The 27,152-nt window shown below is 47.3% G+C and overlaps 1 protein-coding gene across 1 annotated transcript in view; it reads right to left on the bottom strand.

The window, feature by feature from the left end:
* TMEM178B (transmembrane protein 178B) overlaps positions 1 to 27,152 on the bottom strand; it is a 336,121-nt gene that overhangs the window by 207,502 nt on the left and 101,467 nt on the right. The window contains exon 2 of the mRNA XM_036111337.2: positions 18,079 to 18,192. Coding sequence (XP_035967230.1) covers positions 18,079 to 18,192 — 114 coding nt within the window. The remainder of the gene's footprint in view (positions 1 to 18,078; positions 18,193 to 27,152) is intronic.

Raw genomic sequence — 27,152 nt, 5'->3', positions numbered from 1 at the left:
ACCAGTGCTCCTAGGGAGACAAACATCCTATGCCCTGGGACAGGAGTTTTCCATGTTTAGCTAGCACATAGGAATAATCTTCAGAGTTTGTTAAAATACAGAATCCAGGACTCTCTGCTTACAATTTTAATGCAGTAGTTGACAGGGCAAGCGTTTGGTTTGTTTGGGTTTTGTTGTTGTTGTTGTTGTTGTTGTTTGCAAGCCCACTCAGGTGATTCTGGTGCCAGTGGTCCTGGAATCACAATTTAGAAATTCTGCCCTGGGTAACTATCTCATGTGAAAGGCACAGATGCACAATGAAGTCAAAGAAGTTGAACTAGGTGCTGCCGATTTTTCAAAAAGGAGGAGTACTTTTTGGGGAGAACTCACAGAGATACATGAAATTCCCAACATCCTTTTGACGAGCAAAAGGCACAAGTCAAAGTGCTCCGGGCTTGCCAAACACTGAGCTCCCTGAAAGTATCTGTGTGACAAGAGGCTAAGACTCTTCCCCAACAGAACACATACCCAGGGGGACACGGACGTCATAACACTCCCAAGTCAAGCTCTCAACATCTGCGTGTGCTGAGACACAAGGGAAGCCCCAAGAAGGACCAGACTGAAATGAAAGAAGAGCCATGGTGGACCATCACTTAGAGAAAGGTTTCCAGGGTTAATATGGAAAATCGAGAAACTTCTTCCTCGGAATAGAGTTCGCCCAACTGAGAGCAATGTTATTTCTACCCTCTACAATCCTGAGTCTGCACCATCATGCTTCAGGCTAATCCTGCATCCAACAACTTTAATCTCATGCTTCTCAGCTCCTTTTAATTAAACATTCTTCACGCGTAGGGCACCTGGGTGGCTCAGTGGGTTAAACGAACGACTCCTGATTTCAGCTCAGGTCATGATCCCTTTTGTACAAACTGCAAAATGTAGATAAATTTCAAACCTTCTTGGCAGCCCTTTTGTTCTTTTCTTGAGCTCAGTGATAGACCTGGGGGTCAGGATAGCCAAAATCACTGTAAAGAAGTTAGAAACTTGAAAAGGCACTGTCCATTCATTCCACAAATACGCACCAAGTACCTTGCCTTCTCCGTATGTGCCAGCTCTGTTCTAGGTGCTGGATATACCAGACATAAACAAGACAATGGGCCATTCATTCCTCTTGGAGTTTCCCAAAGTATCAGCCAACCCCAAGAACCATAAAAATCCCAAATGTTTCTGAACCCACTTAAGCTACCAGACTTCATTTTCTGAACACCCATTAGTGTTTTGTGCCTCTGATTGTCAACCTCTTTAGTCCTGAGAGAGAAACCTAAAAGAGAAAGCAAAGGATTAAATGGGGGGGGGGTGACTATAAGAGGAGCCCTTGGCCAAGTGGCACATGTACCAAAGATGGATTCATGTGGATGGGAAAGAATAAGGTAACAGGAAAGTAAAGACAAGCAAAATGAAGAGAGAACTTGAAAAATGAGAAGCACAAATGGCTAATAACCATTCAACCCTTCTCATAATTGTAGAAATGACATTTTCAAAAATGAGTAACTATTTTTCATCAAATTAGAATATACTTGAATGAAAAAAGAATTTCCAACAGAAGGAAAAATTAGGTTAAGACCAAACCAGCTGGAATTTTCTGGGAAGCAATTTGGCATTCTATATCAAGAACTTTAAAAAATGCACGTGTCTTTTGAGCCAATAATCCCTGTTTTAGGAGTCTATCCTAAACAAATTATCAAAAATATTGTCAAAGATTTATGCACAGGATTATCATTACGACATTATCCTAACAGCCCCAAACTAGCACAACATAAACGTTTAACTGTAGAAAAAAGGTTACATAAATTATGTATATCTGTATGGTAGATTATTATGATGCCATTAAAATTGGATTTATGAAGAATTTTGATGACACAGGGAAATGTTTATAATTATAACCCAAACTTGGGATACAAAATTATATATAAAATATTATTTACACCATGGGAAGAAATGCTAAAGGATATGTGACCCATCAGTAATTTGCCTCTTGGTAGTCGAATTTTAGATCATGTTTTCCTGCTCTCTTGTACTTTTCCGTCAGATTTTTCTGTTATGTTTTATTTTAATAATCAGGAGAAATGAAATAAGCCAATGACAAAAAGAGATAAAATAGAAGGAGGGGTAAATGTTCATCTAATGAAGAAGAAAAAGGGACTGGGATCGGGGCAGGTGGTTACGGGGCAGGATTACAGCAGAGACTTAAAGGATTCAGATGATGGGCAAATGCTTGCTGCCCAGAATAGCCCTTGAGGACAACGTCTGTTTCAGATTTCCTCCCTCCTTTCAAGATTAACCAGCATTAACGTTAGGTTTCAATCTCTGTGACAACTCTTAAATAAACTTGACCTGAGTCTATGGCATTTTAAAAATTTCACTTGGTTCCCACCATTTTCAACCTCCAAGTTGAATCCTAGCTGGTCCTACAAACGTCATACATTGAGCTATGAAAAAAAAAAAGTTCCAAAAGAAGTACGGCATTTTTCAAAATTATTTCAAAAAATCCTTCGTAGTAGAATCAAGATCCCCCTGCCAAAAACAAAAACAAAAACAAAAACATAGTACTGACTGTTACCAATTGGCTCTAGATGCTTTCTCTGGAGATTCCATCTCACTGAAGGAGATGAATTAAATAGTCCCGGAAAGCTTCTAAAAGGGTGCCCTGTCTGTTCAGCACTTACCTTGTGCACAGTAAACTATAAATAGTTAATGATGAGGCCAACGATAATGACTAAGTTGATCAATAGTGAGCATAGAGACAGCATACCATTTCCATGCACCACCAGGATGGCTGCCAGTAGAATGGAAGAAAGCTATCACACGTAGAGGAGACACCTGGCTACTCCTCCCCCATGTTCTTCCTTCACCCGTTGATCATTCCCCACCAATGGCAGCTCCATTTCCCAACAGTGAGAGCTGAGGTTGTTATAAGAAAGTGTTGGAGTTTCTGGCAGCAGATATGGAGGGTGCCAGCCATTTTCTTCCATGTGTCCCTTGGCCATGCAATTTTAATGAGCTCAACATCAAGAGAGGAAAAAGGAGCCTGTGATCATGTTGAATTATTCACGGCTCCAATCGGGTAAGGCAGAAGACCCCCACTTTCTGAGAGTAATAGCTACTCATTGATTCCACCCCTCAACAATCCTGAGGTGAGAATCTAGTATAAAATCAAAAGATATAAGAAAATCTAACCATCTTCTTAAATCTAAGTTCATGAGTGATTAGTGAATTGTGTTGCAGTTGATAATTCCATTCTCAAGAATAATTTTAAAAGCTTGGTATATATATATATATATATATATGACAACTAATTTTCATAGCTTAGTGACCATGATCAAAGGGCTCTTGTTTAATAACACAATGAAAATGGTTGTTAGCGGGAAATCCAAATCAAAATGATATCACCCCACACCAGTCAGAATGGCTAAAATTAACAAGTCAGGAAACGACAGATGTTGGTGGGGATGTGGAGAAAGGGGAACCCTCCTACACTGTTGGTGGGAATGCAAGCTGGGGCAGCCACTCTGGAAAACAGTATGGAGGTTCCTCAAAAAGTTGAAAATAGAGCTACCGTATGATCCAGCAATTGCACTACTGGGTATTTACCCCAAAGATACAAAGGTAGGGATCTGAAGGGGTACTTGCACCCCGATGTTTATAGCAGCAATGTCCACAATAGCCAAACTGTGGAAAGAGCCAAGATGTCCATCGACAGATGAATGGATAAAGAAGATGTGGTATATATATATAATGGAATATTATGCAGCCATCAAAGAAATGAGATCTTGCCATTTGCAACGACGTGGATGGAACTAGAGGGTGTTATGCGGAGCGAAGTAAGTCAGTCAGAGAAAGACATGTATCATATGACCTCACTGATATGAGGAATTCTTAATCTCAGGAAACAAACTGAGGGTTCCTGCAGTGATGGGGGGTGGGAGGGATGGGGTGGCTGGGTGATAGACATTGGGGAGTGTATGTGCTATGGTGAGCGCTGTGAATTGTGCAAGACTGTTGAATCACAGATCTGTACCTCTGAAACAAATAATACATTATATGTTAAAAAAAAAAAAAAAGAAGAAGAAGAAGATAGCAGGAGGGGAAGAATGAAGGGGGGGAAATCGGAGGGGGAGATGAACCATGAGAGGCGATGGACTCTGAAAAACAAACTGAGGGTTCTAGAGGGGAGGGGGGTGGGAGGATGGGTTAGCCTGGTGATGGGTATTAAAGAGGGCACGTTCTGCATGGAACACTGGGTGTTATATGCAAACAATGAATAATGGAACACTACATCAAAAACTAATGATGTAATGTATGGTGATTAACATGATATAATAATAAAAAAAAAAAAAAAGAAAGAAAATGGTTGTTAGCCTTGAGACTTCAAGGCCAAAGAGATATAGGATTCATGCATTTATCAGATGCCAAAGTTGAATTAGCTTTTGAATGTAATGAATATACCTTATATTTCCACGTATGGAAAGAAAAATGTAAGCTCAATGAAATATAGTTAATTCTTCCCTATGCTTCCAAGAAAACTCATTTTCCCATTTTCCATGCCCCTAGTTAGTGCTGATAAATGTTGTTCTTGGAGATAAAGATGGTTGCCATCCAGGGGAGAGTGAGTCAGAAACCTGCTTGTTCAGACCCCGTCCACACACCTCAGAACCTCAGCCATCCCCTCAAGCACACCCACTCAGCAGGTAGCCTCACCTCCTTGTGTGATCAAGTCTCAGAGGTCGACTGCAGAGAGTCTATCTGGGCCAGGAGATCTCAGGCCTGGACTATCACAGAAAGCTCCTCAGAGTCCAGACGCCACCCATCTCCATCCATCCCATACACACTGACAGATGAATTTGCTAAGGCATCATCAAGTCTCACCGCTCACACCACGTGGCTCTCCCATGAGTGACCTCTGTAAGCCTCAGTGTCCTCATCTGTAAGACAGTTGTCATAAGTGTATGCTGCTAATAGGACAGTTGGGGTTTGAGTAAAATAACGCAACTCAGGGCCATGTTAAGCACTCAATAGTGGTAGTAATTACATGAGAGCATAAGTTCCATGAGGGTAAGAAACAGCCATTTCTTTCATCTGGTGCCTAGAACGGTTCCTGTAGATGGTAGGAACTCAAGTTTAATGAATGAAGTATTTTAGGGCCATTTCAAGTGCCGCTATTCCTGACCCATCGTCCTGGGCTGAGATGGCCTTTTCCTCCTCTGCAGGCTGCTGATAGCACTTTGTGCGCCCACACCCCATAGCACCAGCCCCTGCCATCCTGAGTTGCTGTCGCTGCTCTAGGCTCTCTAGTAGACTGTAGGGCCCTCGAAGGCCCCTCCTTCACTGCCCAGTTGTGCACATCACAGGCCCTCAGTAAACCCTGGGAATGAAGGTCCTGCCAGGTCATTCCACGAAGGACCAAAGATGGCGCTTCGTTAACCAGAGCGCAAAGCTCTCACCAAGAACTGCAAATACTTAGGATCCCCGCCCTTCTCCTTCAACTTAACAAGGAAATGGAACAGAGGTAGTAATTTTTAACTGCACATTTCTGTTAGCTCTGCCAAGCTAAACAGTAACCGGATTTCAAACCTTAACCATAAATCAGAGGTCCTACTCTTTTTGACATGAAGTGATGTTTACTTCCCGGAAATGAAAAGATCCCTTTGGATAGGAGCAGATGGCAATGGGGGATGGGGGAGGGCGGCAGCGTGCAATGCTAACGTGACACAGGGATGGAACCGGACTGGGGCAGCATGGGGGGGGTGCTGGCTTGACGTCGGCATCTCCCCTCATCTCAGGGCCTGAAGGAACACACCCTTCCTTCTGCTCTACTCCCAAGAGGATTTGCCCAGAGCTCTGGAAAGGTAGCTTTTGTATAGCTCCTTTTCCTGGTTTCCCTGGCAACTGTGCAGCATCTAGAAGCTCCAGGAGTGAGGTGGTGGGATGGGGTGGCATGGGGAATACGAACGCTGATGTCATCCCGTGTGGTGTCACCTCCACATCCTTGTTCAGGAGTCTCTCGGCCTCAAAAGATCACACACACACACACACACACACACACCTCTGACTGCTCATTTCTAATTTGGTGCTAGGTGCCCAGGCAAGGAGCCTCAGGGAAATCTTACATAATTAGTCTCATCTTATCAACGTGAACAGAGAGGAGGACTGAGACTGAATGATACCTAGCGCCAAGGATGCTTGCGGTCTCTCGGTTGGATTTCTGGATTTCAGATAAGCCTACACAGGGCACACCATGGGGCATTAATTAATTTTGTATCAGCAGCTGGTTACAAACTGAGAACAAGGGACCTAGGAGGAGTCTGTGCTTTCGCCCCACGGGTGGCGTGTGGTTCGGGGACCCAGTATGAGATGCAGAAAGAAGGGAGGCGGTGACACCATTCAGAGGCAAACTGCCCAGAAAATAGAAAGCCAGTCTCCAGCTGTGAAAGGAGTTCTGTTCTCAATCCTCATTTGTAAGTCAGTGATTTAGAATTCAGAACCCATTTCCAGAGAAGTCATGTCTGTTATAAATGATTGGGTTTCGAGGCTAGTCCACAAAAGCCTATTTAACTCATAATGTAGATAAAATACTACACATCTGCAATAAAAAGCAACAGAAAAAAGACCTGTTGTGATACCAGTAATTAAATGGAAAAAAAAAAAAACAGAAGTGGAAAATAAATAGCTTTCTTTCATTTCTTTTGACTACTTGAGCTCTTGCATGGAGGGTTGGCTAGCCTGGCGGTTCATGGGGAGAGATCTTCACTTGCTTTAGATAATGGGGGAGTCACTGATGGTAGGAGAGGGGGAGGATGAAGTAGGGCTGTCCCGTAAGATAATGAAAATAAGAAAGCATACTTGAGAAAACAGGCAGAGAGAAGAGTCTGTGAGTAGGTTTGTCCAGTAAGGCACAGGGAAGGGATCCTCGGGTGAGGAAAGAGCATGAATTTTGCAACCACCAAGGCCTGGGTTGTAGTCCCACCTCTGTCTCTCAGAGGCTAGAGCTCTGGGCAAGGTACTCCATCTGAGTCTGTCACCTTACGGGCAACCTCCAAGAATCACTTATGTCAAAAGCCTGTGCAGTGGACAATGTGCGCACCACCCAGAACCCCCATCATGGGAGGATTTATTGCCCTGGTTCTGGGAGAGCTGTTGGCCTTCAGGGGTCAGCCCCTTCTGGGGATTACTCAGACACAGAGCACTGAGGCCCAAAGCCGCCCCTATTCTGGTGAGCCCACATCCAAGAAGTAACCAGTGTGGGAGGCTGAGGCCCAGACATCTCAACCCCATTCCAGAAATTCTGAAGGGTCACTTGTAGGACCAGAGCCTCTGGTGGGGGGGCATTGGGCCTGTATTATTGCTGGACTTCTCCCTCTGTCAAACTCAAACCCTGCTCTGTCCCTTCCTTACCAAAAAAGTAGGTTCTTAGGGCACTCCTTAATAAACATCCTCTAGCAAAACTCCACCTCAAGATCTTCCCAGGGAACCCGACCTGCAACAACCTGGCCCAGATTTGGCACAGGTAATGATGAGACACTGTCCCTGCCACCTCTCCTTACCTGCCCACGGCATAGGCCAGCAGAAAAGCCTAAGAATACCCCAGTTAGTTCTGGGAGTGGGGCGTCTGGGAGGCCAAGGGCAGCGTGGCGAATGAGTATCTGGGCGACTCAAGGGAATGTGCATTCTTATTTCCCTAAAAATGGCCAGGGCACCCAGAAAACCTGTAAGGTTTTGTTTTTAATGTGTGAATATTCATAATCAACAGTTTATAATTTGGAAGTGGAATCTATTTAAGAAATTTGAGGATTGTTTGGAACTACCCTGTCTGATACGGTAGCTACTTGGCCATGTGTGATCATTTAAATTTAAATTAAGTTAAATTAGACATTGAATTGCTTGGTTGCACTACTCCTATATCAAGGGCTCAACAGTCAGATATGGCTTAAGGCTAGCATATCAGGAAATGCAAATTTATAGATCATCTCCATCGTGACAGGAAGTTCGTTTAGATGGCCCTGGTTGGAATGTTGAATTACAAAGAATCCAAGAATGTTTTAACTGTAGTCGATACCAATCTTCCATGGAAGACTCCTAAGACAGATATGCATAGAGAGTGAGGCAAGACAAGTAACACAGTATTTTTGGCTCAGGCTTAGCTCCACCTCCCACCTTCTACACACAGAATTATAGCTTTACATGAGCAAGGCTAGACTCCATGGAGAACTACTTTAGGTAAGCCTGAATTAGCCAGAACCAGGCCAGCCTCTTGGCCTACTATGAGAATAGCAGAGAATATCAGCCCCAAAGTTGAACAAGGGCAGGGGTCAGTTCCCACAATTATCTCAGAGGACCAGACATTTTAGCTCACCCTGGTAACTCCATCATTAAGACAATGCCCCACCACCACCACCAAAAAGTCCTTAAACCTGATCAATTTATGCGGCCTTTCTTCTTAGGCATGAACAGAGAAATGTGAGGTTTGTCCTAGCAGCCAACACTGCCAATCACTAAATACGACTTGATGGGCAATGCCAGAGTCTTGGACTCAGCAATGCTTTACCACCTCTTGGGTGACCCTACATATTCCACCTTACCTTCACCCTGGATCTAGTTCTTGCCTTCTGCCCACTCCATGAACCTGGCACTTCAGATCCTCACTTCTTCCCTAGAACCCCTGCTGTCAGAACTCAAGTTCCATCTTCTCCCCATGGTCATGGCTATAGAATAGTCCCACCAATGCTCATGCCCAGCCCTGCCTCCCAAGAGGACTCAGGCCAGGCAGAGCTGTAGCCCCCTCTCACCCAACTAGTAGGTTACAAGCGATTTTCAAGGCCAACCTATCTCCCTGCAATTCTTGGTCCTTCACAGAACGCAGTATCTGTGACCATAGCCAGCACCACCCCATAGTCCATCGTGAGCACGGAGTTGAAAATAAGGAGCATCCTTTTTCCCCCAGAATAGGAATATCACGCCTCCCCCTCAACCCTAACCACACCAACTACCCTCTTCCTAGACCCTCCTCCTTTCCCTATATCCCCAACACTCTTGCAGTATCCACTTTTGGGATATATATTTCCACTTCAGGAAGAGAAGAGCATCTGATCACAATACATACTGGAAATTGCAGTCTTCCTGAAAGGCAGGGCTGAGCCACAACAGTCAAGAGAATCATTTCCACGCTCCCCTCAACGATTTCAGTACAAATGTACTCACAGCATATTTATCTTCGAAGCTCTGAAAATGTTACTTCTTAGACACTCGGTATGTAAATCTTCTTTTAGAGACTCCTGTTATTGTCTAAACCGTATTCTTATTGGACACAACTGGTAAATTAGAGGGCTGCTTCTGCTACTGCTATCCCACTGAGGATCCCAAACACTGATGATTTTCTGCTCTGAAATTCCTTTCACAATATGCCACACTGTTGCCATTCAGCACATAATCCTCTCAGCCACCTTCTACTCCCACACTGTGAGCACCCGATGCAAGCTCCCACCACACACACCTGGGTAGACAGCGAACCCACAACAGACCCACTAACATGTGCAGCCACATAGGAGGCAAACACCCACACAACCTGTGCAGAGTTCAATAGAAAAGCCCCCAAGTCCACGAAAGGTCATTTTAAAGCCTCTCCCCCACATCCTATGGGGATCTCAACGCCCGGTACAATTCTGTGCTCCTTTAATCATGGCACCTAATGCCACTTGGTATCAGGCTTTGCAGACTTACTGATTTCACGTGTATCATTTTATTTAATTTAAACCTTATAATAACTCTCAAGACAGGTATTATTACCTCTGTTTTACAGATGAGTGTTTGGGTTTAAAACACTTACATAGTTTGCCCACGGTCATATACCTAGACAGCAACAGAGCTGGAACTCAATCCAGTGTCCCCTAGCCTCATTGGAGCCTGAAACCGGTTTCTGAATAAAAGAGAATGTTGGAGACACAACAAAGAGGTTTCAGGCTAGATATCAGGAAGATGTTAATAGCACACATAATGCAGAAAGACAGACAAACAGAAAGAAAATAGCTCACCTTTTCCATGCAGTTTTATTCAATTAACAAGAAGAAATATGGAAGAAAAGTGAATTACCAAAGCTCTAATAGAAAATAGACACAGACACACAGACAACAAACAATACATGAATAGGTTAAAGGTCCTGCTCCTGTGTGAGAGGTTGTGCTAAATGCAATATTCCCTCTCCCAACTCCCACTCAAGGCCCAGCCATGCTCTGTCCTCCCAAGCCTTCACCGACCACTACAGCCCCCACCAATGTCCCCCCAACACCAAGCGTTCTCAAACTTTAGAGATTCTGATTCAATAGGCCTGGGCTGGGGCCCGTGAATTCACATTTCTAATGAGTTCCCAGATGATGCTGATGGTCCATGGACCACATTTGAGTAGCACTGGTCTAGACTCTGACAGGTTATCTTTACCACAAAATATAGAACTTAATTACTTTTTCTGCTAAGCCATTCTGATACCCGGATGCCTCCCCCCTGCCCTCCCCATTGTCCTACCATCTTCAGAAGCAGCCTCACCTCCAAAGCCCAGGACCAATCCTGGTCACAGTTTGAGACTCCTGCTTTTATAAAATGATCTCCCATCTTGTTCAAGGCATGATACCCCTTGACCTGTGTATCCCAGATCTTAAAAGTGGGATTTTCTCAGGCACTATTCTCTAGAATTCCTTATTTTAACTCCCTAATGCTCTAGATCTCCTCTAGAAGTGGGGTCTGTAAGAATTGGATCATGTAGTCCAGAGTCCCCCAAAGTAGTACCCACAGTATTCATACCACTGACCCACTGCCTTGATGACAAGTGTCTGCTGCCCAGACATCCATGCCTCATCCAACCCACATTCACGGTTGCTGAGCTGTCCCTGCCCGCTGGAATACTCAGGTTCTGCTTTTGTTCCTCCCTACCCCCCCCCCCACCCCGACTGTTACAGTGTGCCTGGACAGTGAGCCATGATTATCATATTTGTTGGAAAGAGGAATCACAGGCCATACGGAGCTTCCTTTTCAGCACCTAGAGCTGGGACAGTTCCCTCAGAGGGCCAAGAAAAGGAAGATCCCAGGTCATCCCCACTTCTCCCTTGCTCTAAAAAAACAGGCCATGCCTCTGTGATAGGGTAGTTTGGGCCTTCTATTTTGCTTTTACGCCGTCTACAAGGAATTCTTGCTGACTTAAGCGTGGAGTTCGGGACCCATGATGTGTGCACGTCAGTAGCATTAGCCTGCACGCTCCGGGTAGTCAATAAACATTAAGCAACAAGCAGTCTGATCCCTTGCCAGGTTGGCACTTGGAAATATATCATCCAATTTGGAAAGCAGAATACCTTTTAATATCCCCTCTAGCACCTAACACGGCTTCTCCATGAATATTGAATGAGTAAATGAACAAATGGGCGAGGGATGTCAGTGGGGTTGTACCCGGTTCTCCTTTGTGACGTCCGTATCACGATGCTCGGCTGGAAGAAAGCAGCTTCCAATCTGCAGAAGCTGAGAGAATGCCTCTAGGCCAGACTTCCAACTAATTCCCCGCACAAACTTGGACCTGCACATTCAGATGAACTGTGGTTGAAACCACAATTACACCGGCATGGGGGTCCTCAGATTTGCTTCAGTAGGTGGATCATCAGCGCATCTTTAACAGAAAGACTGGTATCCTACTCCACCCCACCTTTTACCTGAGGCTTCCTTCCTTCCCACTCCTGAGGCCATCTCAAAAATAAACCCCCATCCTGTCCACTCCATTCCCGTCACCAAGCCCTAGGCAGGCCAGCCACCTAAGTAGGTGGGAGGGAGAGCATATGCATTATGATTTTAAGGATCTCCACACTACCTTTAATCACCTCACTGCCATCCCTTTGGGTTAGGTCTTTTGAAAATTAAAAATACTATTGGGGAGGCAATCCAAGGAGACATGAACACCTTTGTACAAACAAGTTCATCAAATTTTTGATAGGCAGGGGAAGCTGTGAAGAAAAGGTGTGTCCTGGCAGGAGTTACTGCTGCCAGGGCAGGTAGAGGTGCAATGGCACATGAAGGGGGTTTGTGTTCTCTGCCTGACTCGCTGCAGAAAAACCATGGGAGCTCTGGGAGGACAGGCATGGAGCAGCCCATGGGGATCCTCAAAAGTTTACAACATTCCCTGCAAGGGCTGTGTGGGGCAGAAAGACAAAGGTGGTTTGCAAAAAGCAAATACTTTAGGACACCAAGTGACATATGGTGATGCCCTGATGATTGACTTTCTGGGCGACCAAGTTTTCACAGTTCTGGGGACAGTTTCTTGCTAGGCATGACCCCCATGGAGGCCAGTCTTGCAAGCAAGAGGCAGCTCGCAACAGACTGCACGCAGTTAAGAGGCTCCCTCAGGCTGGGCTCCGATGCGGATGCAGGGGAAGGAAAATGGCTGACACTGCAGGGGACCTAAACTTCTAATGTCTGGGATGTTTACTTCATTAGGCTGTTTTACATAACAGCAGCCAGAAACAGAAAGGAAAAAAATAGCTGGAGGGAGTCAGCTGGAGTTCAGACCTGGATTCTGAGTCTCAGATTCCTCCGAGGCCAAGGTGGAACCTCTAGGCAGCCCCTTTCTCCCTGGCTCCGTTACTCTGTCTGCAAAGGAGCAGGAACACTGCGGCTGGGCTCCCAGGAGGAAACCTCGAGCCACCCTCTGAGGGGCATTACTGTGGATATGAACAAAGTTAATTACTATTATTTTCTTTTCATTCCAAGCCCCTTGGTCTACCACATTCATCTTGTCCTGACCAGGGATGGCTGGGGAAGGAGGAACCAGAAACCCAGGCAAGTCCTGAGCTGGAGCCCAGAGGTCTGAATGGGAGAAAAGTCCAGAGAGTAGATGAACAGGCTGGTCCAGGAGCTGCCAGGCAGTCCACTGGAAGAGGAAAAGGCAAGTGCCATCAGGCAAGGAGCCAACATAAATCCAAGTCCAGAAGGCCAAGGCCAGGGGGAAGAGCAGGAAGTAGCCTAGGGCACAAGAGGTGGGCATGACCTGGGGGTGGCTAGAGGGAGTGAGACAGCAGCCCAGGGAGACTAGGGTCCAGGGGCAGGATGCACTAATTACGGAAAGAGGAGAGGGTGTGGAAGAGGCCAGAAGAGGGGGAGACCAAGTAGGGCTTGACCAAGCAGAGTAAGGTGAGGGTTCTGCACTGAAATGCACAACAGAGCAGCAGGACACACTGAGCTTCTCACCATACACCAGCCTGGGAGGGGGCTGACCCCCAAAACTGAGCTAGCCTACAGGCCCCCCCGCCATGGGCAGCCTCAAGCCTTGGGGCCAGGAAGCCAGGTGTGTCATTCGAGGGTCTGCATTAGAAAAGAAACTTCTGGATTTTGATTTCTTCTCCTTCTTTCAGCACATCCACTGAAATGACCTTGCTTCTTGACAGCCTCAGGCTCCATCTCTGTCTGTCTCCCTCCCCTACGCCCCCTCCCTCCTCTCCCCTCCTCCCTCTTTAACGACAGATCTTATTTCTTCAATCCCACTTTCCAGAGCTAGTGTGTGAGCGTGTCTGTGTGTTGTTGGAGGAGCGCGCTCAGGAGGATGGGGGAGCAGCGATGTCCATGTCAGGAGGAGGAGATCATTCCTCCTTCTCTTTCACTCCCTGGCCAGCTGGAAATGTGCCATGTGACCATCGGATCTAATTAACTGAACTTTCAGTCTTGACAGAAGGAGGCTTTAAAAAAATAAATATATAAAGAACTCTAGCTTTCTTGGCTCTCAGCCTCTTGAGAGATAAGGGACAGGATCTGATTGCAGGGAAGTGGAGTCCCAGCTCCCTGATTCCCGCTGCCAGGGGCAATCAGCTGTGAGCTGAAACCTCCATCTTGAAAACGCCATGTGGAATGAAAAACCCCCGAGTGCACAAGAACGGCGACTCAGGAGTCCTGGGGCTCAGACCCCACGGGAAACTCGGCAGCAGCAAAGCAGAGATCAGAGGGTAAGAAGGCGTATCCTTCTCGCACCTTCCACCGGGTGCCTGCCCTGGGCCCCCAGGCAGGCTCCTCCTCGGTGCCACCTGCTAGCCTCCCCAGGGTCACCCGGTGCAGCTCCACTCCGTGCCAACTCCCTCTTGCAGAAGCACTCATCTCTCAGGGACGTCTTCCCAGACCCAGCTTTCTCGGCCTCCTGGCTCCCCGGGGCCTCTCACGGGCCACCCAGGCTGTCCGCCCTCCCACCTCCCCCTTGCCCAGCCAATGGCTACGCGCAGACCTCCAGCTACACTGAAAGGGCATGCCAAAGGGACGCCAGTGGCACACAGAGCAAAGGCAGAGCCACTGGGGATGGCCTCAGGGGCCCTTGGAGGTGGCAGGAGGACACAGAATCCTCCCAACAAGGGCTGCAACCTCAGACGGAGCTGCAGAGCATGAAAAGCCTGTGGGGACATTATTTTCTAGTGAAAAGAGGAAGTGGCATTGTTTCGGGTGCCGCTGCAGTGCCAGCCTGCTTTCCCCTCACCGCCACTCATCAGATTTTGTCACATTCAAAACATTACACTGGACAACCCACCCGGAGGGTGGCACTGGCCAAGCTCATCTCCTGTCACCACCGTCCCATCCTCACTGGCCCAGTGCTGGAGGGGGCAGGAGGATCTGGGTCAGACCCACGGGGGCTGGACAAACGCCACTCAGGGTCACTGGAACCTAATGGGAGGCAGCAGACAGACAGGACGGCAAGGGGGCTGCCCCAGACCGAGCGCCAGGCCCGGGTGGAATGAGGACACAGTTCCAACTCCGGAAGGAGTTCTGCCTCCTCCCAGGGAGCTTGGACGGGGGTGAGAAGGACAACAAGGATACACAGTGCCCCACCAGCCATCACCATGCAGCCCGAGTAAACCTCCCCAGCAAGTCGCTCAGACAAGTAGGTGTTCGAAACTCAGAGACCACCCCCCACAACACACACACATATTTGGTTCTCACCTTTATTCCCCAAGGTGGTTATTATCTCTTTACACTTGGATTTATAAGCCTAGTGACCTACAAATAATTTTATTCTTTCACCTACTATTCACTTGACCATAAAGTGGATGAGCTCTCAGCCAAACAGTGAAGCCTCCCACTGGTGGTGTTAACTGTTCAGAAACTACAGCACAGTTTTAAACCAAATTGTGCTTTTCCTATTTGAAAAAATAGTTTTTCTCCACATCAAGGGGTGATGACCCCATGCAAATCCCTAATGAGAAATGTTTAACCTCAGTTTAAGCAAAGTCTGAAATATTTACCAAGTTCTTTCAGAAAAAAAATTGATTTCTTGCCTTTGGCAAATATGATCTATTGAGCAAAATGATAGAATATAAGATATTATGGTCAAATTCCAAAATGATAACCAACCTGGTATCAAATGGATTTATTTGATCTCATTTACAGTATTACAGAGTACAGAACTCTCAAATAAGAAATCAGAGTCTGATTTTTTTTTTTTAATTTCCAAAGCTTGGTTGTAGAGGTTTACTAGTCTTTGTAGTTTCTACTTTATTTGAAAGGGGGCTCATGAGCCTACTTCCTACTTAATATCAATATCTGACCTTTGAAATTAAAATTGACATTTATTATCCTTTCCCATTATGCCAGCATTGCCAATTACACTTAGCACCAACTTCAGATGTGACAGATGCTCACCTGCCCTCTAGCTAAAAATAGCTGTCATCGATGTCAGGAATGGCAAATGTTCCCTGCCTGCTTAATAAAAGACCATTAGGCCACTCTGCGAAACAGGTAGACAAATCCCTCGCCAAAGAGTACCCTCCACTTCACCCACCATGGGATGTCAAAAACCTTCGCATATCAGTTGCTGAGAGAGCTTTTATCCATTAAAAGCAGAGATCTAGTAGTACCCCAATTCACAAGCATAAGCTGCACACACGATTTTGCAGAACCCAATGGTACCAGAGTTTCGGAATAAGGAGCCCAGAGACACTGGACTCAAAGAAAATTCCACAAACCTTGGCATTAGCCTCCTCTCTCAGTCTTTGCCAACACCACATAACAATTCCAGCAATGTTGCAATGGGTAATCTAGTCGAATTCCGGGTATCTACTGTGCGCAGCCAATAGTGTTCTATTGGGTTTCCCTTGAAATGCATCAGTGCAATTTATACTAATTCTCCTTCTTCCTGGAAAACGTTCACAAACTATCTTAATTGCTTGAAACAATTATACTATATTATAATTATCACACTGCCTTGTAATTATTTGCTTTGTGAATATGTCCCTCCCCCACCCACCTCCACCTCCAGATGTGAGCTCTTTCAAAGAGTTCCCTGTGGCCTCAGTATCCACTACGTGCCTGGTACATAGAAAAACTCAGTACCTTTGGCTGAACTGAGTAAATACGAACTGAAGCTACGTCAATCACTTCTTCCTTCTTAGATTCTGTTATGACCCCCATAACTTAAGTTATATTTAAGTGGTTACTCAGCAAGGCTTATCAGGAATCTTGAACATCTACTGTGGGCTTCTGTTACAGTAGACCAATGTAATGCGAGAAACAGGCATTTTCAGGTATTTACATATTTGTCTCCTTAAGTGTCTACATCCAAAAAAAAAAAAAAATTAGTAATCCTGAGTACTAGAATCTCTAACGCAAATCTCACATTAAAGTTAAATAAGTATGTGTAAGCCTAGCTCAATGTCTAGTACATGGGAATTACAACATTAGCCCTCTGTCCCCACGTTCTGGTTACTGTCTCTAGTAATGTCAAAGCCTGAAGGTAACAATTTGGTTAATGCCTTCCCATCCACTGACACCTGCCCTATCACTTCGGGCCAGTGGTGGCAACAATCATCCAGACACCTGGGCACAGTCTTTTTTCCTGAAACCAATGAATCGTTGCTCTGTTTTAATCTTACTCGCCCCTCTCACCTCCCGCCACCTCAATCCACCGTCGTTTCGTTGAAGCCAAACTAACAAGTGGAAGATACCTGTGGGACCCCATGCATGCACAACTAGGCAACAGTAAAGGGAAGAAAGAGGTTTTCAACCTTCTTCAAAGTTGACGGAACAATTGAGCAAACAATAAAAGACCCTTCCTCGCATATAAATGTTAACTGATTTTTAGCCTTGTGATATTGGGGAGGTGGTGAGCTGCAACAGGAAAGAAGTAACAAATGCAACAGAAACAACTCGGAGCAGAATGTGCCCCATGAAGAACTGTGCCACCAGCAAAGGACAGCTTCCCAGACACGAACGAGCAGGACGTGCCCATGGAACAGAAAAATGAAAATAGCCAACTAACTGTTTGCTCATGAAGTCATTCTCTTATCATAATTAGAGTCAGGGCCCCTGACCAAGAAACTCCCTAACCGTTGGAGGCAGATATTCTGACCTCTGCTGCAATCACATGTGAACTGGGTCCCCAAGTCTCTCATTCTTGGGGAAACAGAAACTCGTAAGCTGAGGACAAGATCCTATGCCTTAGCGACCCACCCAGACGTAAACTCCCAACGCTATGCAGCCTGCAACCCCCAGCTGGCCTCACCCCATACAAAGAATGGCACAAGGGGTTCACAGGTTGCCACTCTAATACTCCAAGCAACTCAGGAGAGGCGCTGAGGTTAGATCCCAGGAGCTGGCTTCATTAGGTAGGTGAAATCATAAACACTTACCCGGTAATGAAGTAAGATTACCCATCATTGTCTGTTTGTTGTTTGGGGGTTTTTTTTAATTTTTTTTATGTTACATTTATTTGTTGCCTTGATTTATTTTTTTAAGTAGGCTCTCCCTCCCAAGGTGGGGCTTGAACTCACGACCCCAAGATCGAGAGTCACATGCTCTACCAACTGAGCCAGCCACGTGCCCCTGTTTTTAATTTTAGAAGCAAACTCTTTAAATCTAACGCAATCCAAGCCAGCGGAGGCGATTCTGACCCAGGTATTGACACTTTAAGGAACTGCTGTTGTGCTCCAAGACTATCCACAGGTCTAACAGGCGCATCCATCCGTCCAGACCAGGCTGCTGATGGGCGTCCAAACCTCCGCGACCTCCAAAGGTCACCGCCAAAGAAAGAAACTCAGGTGTACTTACGAAGGGCATGCCACTCATCCTGACGGATGGTCTTCGTGATGTTGAAAGTGAGGTTCCTGGGGATGGTGGCTGAGGAGTAGTGGTATTTGATGTACGTGCATCGCTCAATTTCTCCTGCCAAAGAGAGACGGGAAACCGAACGTTAAAGAGGCAGCAACCACGTCTGGGGCAGTTTCTGGGACCCATTTTTCTGTCCTGGGGAAAGAGACTTGTTTCCTATCGGGCCTGGTGACACCTATAGTTTATACAAGGCAGTAACTTCGACGCCAAAAAGTCATGTCTACTCTCCACAGAGTAGAACTAAAGTCAAACACCATCGATTTAGATAGAAAAATACCTCTGTGGCATCATTCAGGGATGGGAAGAGCCAAAGCTTAGGCTGATAGCAGCTTGCTAAGGAAGTAGGGCCTGTGGTTGTTTAACCTTAAGAAAATCAACTTTCAAGTGATGGGAAGAGGCGTGGCATCAAAAGACAGGACCAGTTTTTACCCATGGACCAACGCGGAACAGGCTCTGGCCTTAATGAGGTCATTTGTGCCCGCAGCACCTGCCGTCTCGTGGGAGGGTGAGCCAGAGCGGCCTCTTCTCTGGCCTCCGTCCCGTGCCCCAACCTCACCTCTGAGCACAAAGCCCTCAAATCCATGTCTATCTCCTTGAATCAGCCTCTTCTCAGGCTTCTTGGGGGGAAAAAAAAAAATCAAGCCCCTTAACATACTCAACACCTGGTCCAATGGAACCTTTCCTGATAATCTGACTAGCAAAGCATGCCTTGCCAACTTATCGAAGTACTCCTGTAACTTAGAGCAGAGTTTCTCAAAGTGTGGTCCAGGGCCCACCCGCATCCTCCGGGAACTTGCTAGAAACGTCATTTCCTAGGCCTAATCCCAGAGCTGCCGAATCAGAAACTCAGAGGTAGAGCCTGCAATCTGAATTTTAATAAGCCCTCGGGTGATTCTGTTGTACACCTAAGTTCGAGAACTGCTGCCCCCGAGAATCTAACAGAATTACCAATGCATTAATTCATACATCCAGCATGTTTGCAAATTCCAAAAGAAAGGACCAACTGGGAGTTCCTTCCTTGTCACTTTTGGTCTCCTGCAGGCATGTCTTTTGATGCTTACAAATATCTGGGGAATATTAAAACTCAATGTCAGGGGATTGTAAAGAATCAGGGAAGAGGTGATTTCTAAGGGTTAGGGGTTTTAAAATGTGGTTTTGCACCTGAATAGATTTTGATGGTAATCCATTTTGCACCCCACTGATTTTCAATTTGTAGGTGGCGGCACCTGATTGAATTGTTTGACCCCTGGCTCACTGTCAGCAGGGAACCCGGCAATTGGTGGAGGGCAGTAATTTAGACAGTACCTCTCATGAATCGGATGCCTTATTGTAAATCATATCTGGACAACTGCCCTACTGTCAGTTATCGGCAGACACTCCTCCAATGGGACAGACACTGTCCAGGGAGGCAAAGTTTGGAGAAAGTGTTAGACACCCTTTTCCTTCTTCACCTCCTCTGCCTCTGTCCCCTTAGCCTTTAAATGTCCTCAAGTCTCTCACGTGCCCCCGGCATTCCCCCCTGACCACATCCGCACCGGGTCTTCCTTCTTCCCTAACTTGCTATCTTGCCCTGCCTTCTTGGGAAAGCAGTCTATATCAGACCATCTCAAGTAACGTTCATACCCTAAGCCCACGTGCTCTGACTTCCATGACAATCTCCTTGAATAGCATCAACCTCCCATTCAGTCTACAACATAATAAATCCCCCAGCCATCCCCAAGGCCTCCCCCTCTCTAGTGGGGCCCATCCTCCCTGACATCCAACTGGTCACCAAATTCTGTCAGTTCTACCTCAGAAGTGTCCCTGGAAGCCAGCCCATCCTCTGTGCCCTCAGCCTCTAGAGTAGTTGTGTGAGTACAATGACCCATCTCAACCAACGGCCACATTTACTGAAGACTTGCTTGTAGGAAACACTTGCCAAGTGCTTCAGAAAACAATGGTTTCCAACTTGACTCATGTCATGGCACATACAGACGAGATGTGTGCAAGGCTCCCTGGGATAAACGGATGCGGCTGCCTGGGCCCCGTCAGCCTCCCTGTTAAGGAACCAACATCCCCAACCTACTTGTAACCCTCCATGTTCTGTACTTATCCCAATGGCAGAAAACCCTGTGCTGGATATTGTCTTACTTCATCCTTCATACAACCCAATTAAGTAGGCGTTCCTATGACCATCGGCATAATATGATCACATTTCACAAATGAGAGAAGAGGCTCAAAAAAATGAAGTGACCTTCTCAAGGAAAGAGCAGCACCAGGATGAGAACCCAGAAGTGTCTGACCAGAGCTTCCCTCCGCCAAGCCACCCTCCACACCGCTGCTTGGACTCTATTCCAGAAAGGAAACTGTGGTCTCTCTTACACACGGGATAAACCTCACACTCCTCAGGCAGGAAGTCCCAGCCAGGTGGCCTTCCCTACCCTGCCCTGGATCGGCCGTATCCATCAGGACTCTGCACCTACTCTCCTATCTTTCTTCCCCTGATGCACACCTAACCCTCCCAAGAAGTAGCCAAAATGGCAGCTCCTGGGCAAAGCCCTTCCTTGCAGCTTAGACTGCGCCCAGCTACAGAGGGGCAGTAAGTGGTTCAACCAGGTCCCTCCGCTCTCCTCCCCGCGCTCTTGCCCTCCTGCGGCAAGCACACCGATGGACTGTGATTTATCCGTTTACACGCCTCGCTCCCCCACTAGATTATGAGTTTCTCAAGGGCAGGGGCTGGTCTTACCCATTCATTTCGCTCTCCCCGGCTCCCAGCCCAGGGTGAGCACCAGTAACACGTGCTGGGAGGAAAGGAATGAATAATCGGAGGCGCCCTCTGTAAAACCACAGTGGGCAAGGCATCCAACTGCTTCTGTTCCATGCAAGGGACTAAAATAATTAAGGCAAATCAGAATCTAATGAATAAAAGGAAGTGATGGCTGCAGAACTCTGCGTCTACAGCAAACACTCCTTCCCTGTCTGGATACGGTAAGGAGAGGCTTATCTGATCACAGCGAGGTGGGAAAAAACCAGATAGACGCAGAACAGCCTCTCATCGCATTTGTAAATGTAATCCAAGGGGCAACGAGGTCGAGGTTTCTGGGTTTTGTTTTGTTTTAAGAAGAAATAGCAGAGGAAAATATGAAGAGTAGAGAATTGTATCAGTTGGACTCCGCTTCGGAGACACCAAGCAAGATCTCCCTGGAAATGGCCAGACAGGTGCCCATCGCGGATGTCTGAGAAAAGTGTCGGATTTCTTGGCCAAGATCAGGTTCTCTCGGGCTCAAAACAAACTCAGCAAGTGGCCAGCGGTTCCAGGCAGGCTGCGGCCAGCTGCCTCCGTCTCCCTCACCCCCAGCCCCCCCAGCCACCTGACACTTGGCGCGGCAGGTGATCAGCCCGAGAGCCTGGCTGAAGCTGCTGAAACAGCCCCGCTGGAGGCCTCACTATTTGCTTTGCCTCGGGGATGCAAGCATCCTGTCTTTGACAGCAATTAAATGTGAAAGACTCAAATATTGCCTAAGAAGAGAGGCAAAATATTTATCCATGTGTCTGCAGGTCCTGTCAGTGCGCTGGGCTTTTGTAAATACAGGCACCATCTGGGCACCAAATTCGTGTGCCCAGAACGTGGGCTTCCCGGTACAAGTAAGTTTTCCGGCAACAATCCAGAGGGGCTACCCGAGATGCAGGGGAGAAGCCCATGGCCTTCCCTGGAGGGAAGGTCAAACCTGACTCCTACATTCCAGCCCGGAGGCCTCAGCCTGGATAGGGTGGGGGCACCCTCAGGAGTGAAGACACCTTAAGCCTTCATCTATGCTCTGCCTTCGGAGCTGGTGACCCTCCTATCGGCCACCTCAGGCTCCCAGACAGACAGGATACCCAAATGGGTAGTTAAGAAGAGTTTCAAAAACAGAGAATTTACAAAGCTAAGCACAGGGTGTAAAGAGGCCGGCAATGGGGGTTGCGGGGACCTAGGGCTGGCGACAGGAGTTGGTGTAACCCCAAGCCTGGAGAAGCAGAGGGAGCAGACACCAGAACCTAGAAAGGATGGCTGCATGGAGAGGGGTGATGTGACCTTGGGCAGAGGGTCATAGCAAGCCTGTGGCGAGGTGACCAGGAATAAACACGCAACCTCTCACTCCCCCCTCCCCCAGTAGCCAAACCCTCCAGAAGCTGGAAAAGTTGGGGGGAGCCCAGGAGCAGAGAGCAGGTGCAAGGTGGAGGGGACCCAAGGGGCAAAAACAGGCGTCCAGCTCACTTCCCTTTTTTCCCTTTCCTCCCTTGCTCCTCTCCCAGCTCCCTGGCCCTCTCTCCTCCTAAAGGCATCACTCCTATTCTCCCTTATTCCAACGTCAGCTAGCTCCTTCTCCCTTCCACCTGTCCCTGCAAAGGAAGACCTGGGGACAAGGAAGAATGGGAGACTATTCCCTTCCTTCTTCCCCATCTCAAATCCTTTAGGACCCAAGATCTAAGTGTGATAACTCAGATTAAGTCCTCAGTGTGATACTTACACACAGTGAGTGCTCAGTAAGTATTAGTTATTACTCTCAACTGCTGTCCTATGACTACTTACTCTAAGGGGGCAAGACCAAAGCAAATCAGAAATAACATTAGCAACCACTGTTTACATCATGCCGCATACATTTTATATATATATACATACATACATAGACGTACATATTTACATATATAATGAGAGAGAAGTTTCCACACACGATAACCCTAGGAGGCTGGCAGAGCAAGAGATCTGATGTACCCTGGACATAGGAGGAAACAGACCAGGGAAGGGAGAGGAAGAGACGGCACCAAACACTGAATGCTGGATTCCAGTCATACCTTACAACACCAGTAGGCAGTTCTCCTTCTCCTGCTCATCTGCCATCAGCGAGACCTGGTTTCCGAAACACTTGTGGAAGGCTTTTATATATTAAGGAGGAACCTTCTTAGGCAAAGTGATTCGAGAGGCAGCCCTGGGACCTGCCCCCACTCTATCGAAAACTCTCTGCCCTGAACGGGTGCCATAGCACTTTCAATTCTTCCATCAGAGAGTTGTTCCTTTGGCTCAAGTACTATTCTATTAGAGCTTTAAAAGGGGCTGCCCTCTAAATAAACTCAAATGGGTAGCACTGAGTCACTGACACCTAGGTGTGAGTAAGAGAACTCCCAGAGAAGAGAGCAGCTGGGAAGGGCACGAAGGATCCACCGAGGAACGGGGAGGGCAGGGACTGCGCAAAGGCAAACTCACAAATTCACAGGGGAAGGGGGAGGAGGCAAAATGAGGACACAGGAACTCCCCCGACCCTCATGTTGAAAGCAGAGTGATTGCTGCCGCCACTATGGAAAACAGTATGGTGCTTCCCCCCCAGGATTAAAAATAGTACTACCATATGATCCAGCAATCTCACTTATAGGTATGTATTTGGAGGAAATGGAATCACTTCTTTTTCTTTTTTTTAATGAATCTTTTTTTTTTAATTCCGTTTATGTTAAGTAATCTCTACACCCAACATGGGGTTTGAACTCACAACCCAGAGATTAAGAGTCACATGCTCTATTGACTGAGCCCGTCAGGCACCCCTGAAATCACTATCTTTTTTTTTTTTTAAGATTTTATTTATTTGAGAAAGAGCAAGAGAGAGCACACAAGAAGGGAGACGGAGAAGCAGACTCCCCGCTGAGCAGGGAGCCCGATGCGGGGCTCGATCCCAGGGTCCTGGGATCCTGACCTGAGCCAAAGGCAGATGCTTAACCAACCGAGTCACCCAGGCACCCCTAAAATCACTATCTTGAAGAGACATCTGCACACCCATGCTCACTGCAGCGCTACCCACAATAGCCAGGACGTGGAAACACCCTAAGTGCCCATCAATGGGTGAATGGATAAAGAAAATGTATGTGTGTAACAGTGGAATATCATTCAGCCATAAAAAAAGGAAATCCTGTCATTTGCAACAACATCGATGGACCTTCAAAGCATTGTGCTAAGTGAAGTCAGAGAAAGACAAATATTGTACGATCTCCCTTATATGTGGATTTTAAAAACACTGAAAATACTGAGACAGAACAGATTGGTGGTGTCCAGAGGCAGAGGGGGTAAGTGGTAAGGGAACTGAGTGAAGGTAGTCCAAAGGTAGAATCCCAGTAATAAAAAAAGTTGTGGATATATAATATACAGCATGGTGACTATAGTTAATATCATAGTGTACATTTGAAGGCTGCTAAGAGAGTAGATCTTAAAGGTTCTCATCACAAGAAAAAAATTGGCAACTACATGAGGGGATGAATGTTCATTACTGTGATCATTTCTCAGTATATGCATATATCAAATCAACACATTGTACACCTTGAACTAACACAATATTAGATGTCGACTGTATTTCAAAAAAACTGGGGAAAAAATGGAATGAGTCAGGCTGGGCATGTGATAGTCAAATGTGCTTAAGAAAAGTTGGGTTAAATATTTAAATGGTTTACTTACTGCAGGACTTTAAGAGTTTTTAATGTATGCTGTGCCTCCCCCACCCCCCAAGAAGGGACTGGTGTGGCAGACAGACTTTCCCATACAACTCTGACCCCCAAATCCTTTTTTATTCAAAGAACAGTTCCTACCACTGCATTGTGAGTTCATCACAATCAGAAACCATGTCTCTTGTTTACACTTTCTCCCCGTGGGCCAGGCAAGCAGTTGGCGCACAGCAAGCCCTCCATATACATTTGGATGAATGAAGAATGGAGATGGGGGTCTGTTACATGATCAAATGATCTCTAAGGTAAATGAGTAGTTGGCTCTGAGTACTTGCTGGCCTCTCTCCTCAGAAGCCATGTCTGGGAGCTATCAGCGAAGCAACACCAGGGTCAAATATCCATCTGGGAGCTGTGTTTGCACCAAGCCTTGGAATAAACCTGGATCTTTGTGGACAGAACCAGAGCAGGGCCTCTGGGCACCCTTAGAGCACCTCGGACTCCCACTGCAGCCGCAGGGGGCAGCCCTGGGAGAGCTGACAGCACACGCCCCCCCAGTCTCCCTGCCTCAACATGCTTCACAAGCCCTCAGTCCACACCAGGCAGCCTACAGGAGAACAGGAGGGGAGAGCAACCCTCAACCAAGGGCGTGAGAGCTCGAGAGCAAGCACCCGAGCCCAGGGGGAGAAACACAAGGCGCACTCTGCACAATTACTCAGAGGGTGACCTCTGGACCACATGCGGGGCTCACCCCAGCAGGCAGCTCGGCCCCACACACCTCATGGCTTTCTACATGAGTCCCGGGGGAGTCCCGGGGACTCCCCCAAGGTTCCTGTCTGCCGGCTGTATGGGGGCAGGGGGGACTAAAGACAATCTAGAGAGTAGGGAATGTGGTTTATACACTTGAAACCAGTGTGGATGGTATGAAGTAAAAGAAATCGGTCCAACTTAATCCTGAAGTTACCCTGCGGGGTCTCCTCAGCACCTAGCGCTTTGGGCAGGCTCTCCTCTTTTTTTTTTTTTATTTTTATTTTTTTTTAAAGATTTTATTTATTTATTTGACAGAGAGAGACACAGCGAGAGAGGGAACACAAGCAGGGGAAGTGGGAGAGGGAGAAGCAGGCTTCCCGCAGAGCAGGGAGCCTGATGCGGGGCTCGATCCCAGGACCCTGGGATCATGACCTGAGCCGAAGGCAGACGCTTAACGACTGAGCCACCCAGGCGCCCCAGGCTCTCCTCTTTCTTTCTCAGCTTCTGTGTTCTCCATGTTCTTCTTTTCCTCTCTGATATTCAAGCATCCTAAGGCACGCGGTGGACCCCTGGACCACTGCGGAGGGTCCACGTGTCTCCCTCACTGCAGAGTTCCTTCTTTGGAAGTCTATTCAATGCCTGCCACATGTCAATGCTCCCATTTCATCCCAGGTCATCCACAGCAACCCATCCACTATCAACCTGGGGTAGACAGTCTGCTGGTATCCCCATCTGACTGAAGGAGGAAACAGCGGAGACGGGTGAAGGCTCTTTCCAGAAGCCCTCAGCCGGCCCGGAGAGAAGCCAGCGTCGGTCAGTGGGGGCACGGTGGTTTCAGACGCTGCAGCTGGAATGCCTCACTGCCTGTTGAGGGTCCTCTGGGAACAAGGACCATTTTGCAGCCCCAGTGCCTTGCAGGGGGAAGGAACTCGAAACATTCGTTGGTGAAGGAAGAAAGAAGAGGAGGAAGGGAAGCCACCCAGGTCTAGTCGGCTGCTCCTCTTCCTCGGTGCTGACGGCGCAGGCGCCCGGAACCCTGGGGTCTGGCCCGCCGGCCCACCCTGGCCTCAGCCTGCCGCTCCAGGGTCGGCCTCACCCCCGGGGCTGCCCGCCCTCCGTCCCCCTTCCCGCCCGAGGCCTGTGCTCTGTGCTTAACACATGGAAAGATTAAGTAGAAAGTAGAAACACATGGAAAAACATTGAAAACCAGCATTTAAAAAAAGAGAGAGAGAGAGAGAGATGAAACCAGTTAAAGGTTTAAGTCTTATTTAAAGGGCATTTTTTTCAAGGAAAAAAAAAGTTAAAATGACATCATAACAGAGAGAGAAAGTAGGGAGCTTCCCCTGTAGCAAGTAAGGAAAGCTATCATCAGATTTATTACCATTATCACTGTTGAATACTTGAGCAGCCCCAAGAGGGAGGGTGGTTAGGGAATTCGAGGTTTGAGATTAGAAGCCAAACCGTGTCCCCGATGAAAGAGCAAGAAAGCAAACTAACAATGCTCCAGGGGTTCAAAGAGGGCAGAGCAGCTGGGGTCCCCCACCCCTCCCAACCCCGTCTGCCAGGGGGCAGAAGGGGGACAGGACTGGAAAGGGCACACGCTGGGCAATGCCACCAACCACAACGTTCGCAAGAACTCTCCCTTGCCAAGGGGCAGCTCTTCACAAAAGCCTATTTCAAGAACCCCCACCCCGCCCCCACCTCCCCAGGCTCCTCTTAGCACCTTCTGCTCCTCCCAGATGTTCTGAGCCCAAGGACTTGCCAGGCTTATAGCTGCTGCAGGCCCAGCCAGAAAGGGTTTTCTTTATACTGAGCAAAAGTGT

This window comes from Halichoerus grypus, chromosome 12 (genome assembly GCF_964656455.1).
Source record: "Halichoerus grypus chromosome 12, mHalGry1.hap1.1, whole genome shotgun sequence".
NCBI lineage: Eukaryota > Metazoa > Chordata > Mammalia > Carnivora > Phocidae > Halichoerus > Halichoerus grypus.
This window is presented reverse-complemented; position numbering and strand designations above follow the sequence as displayed.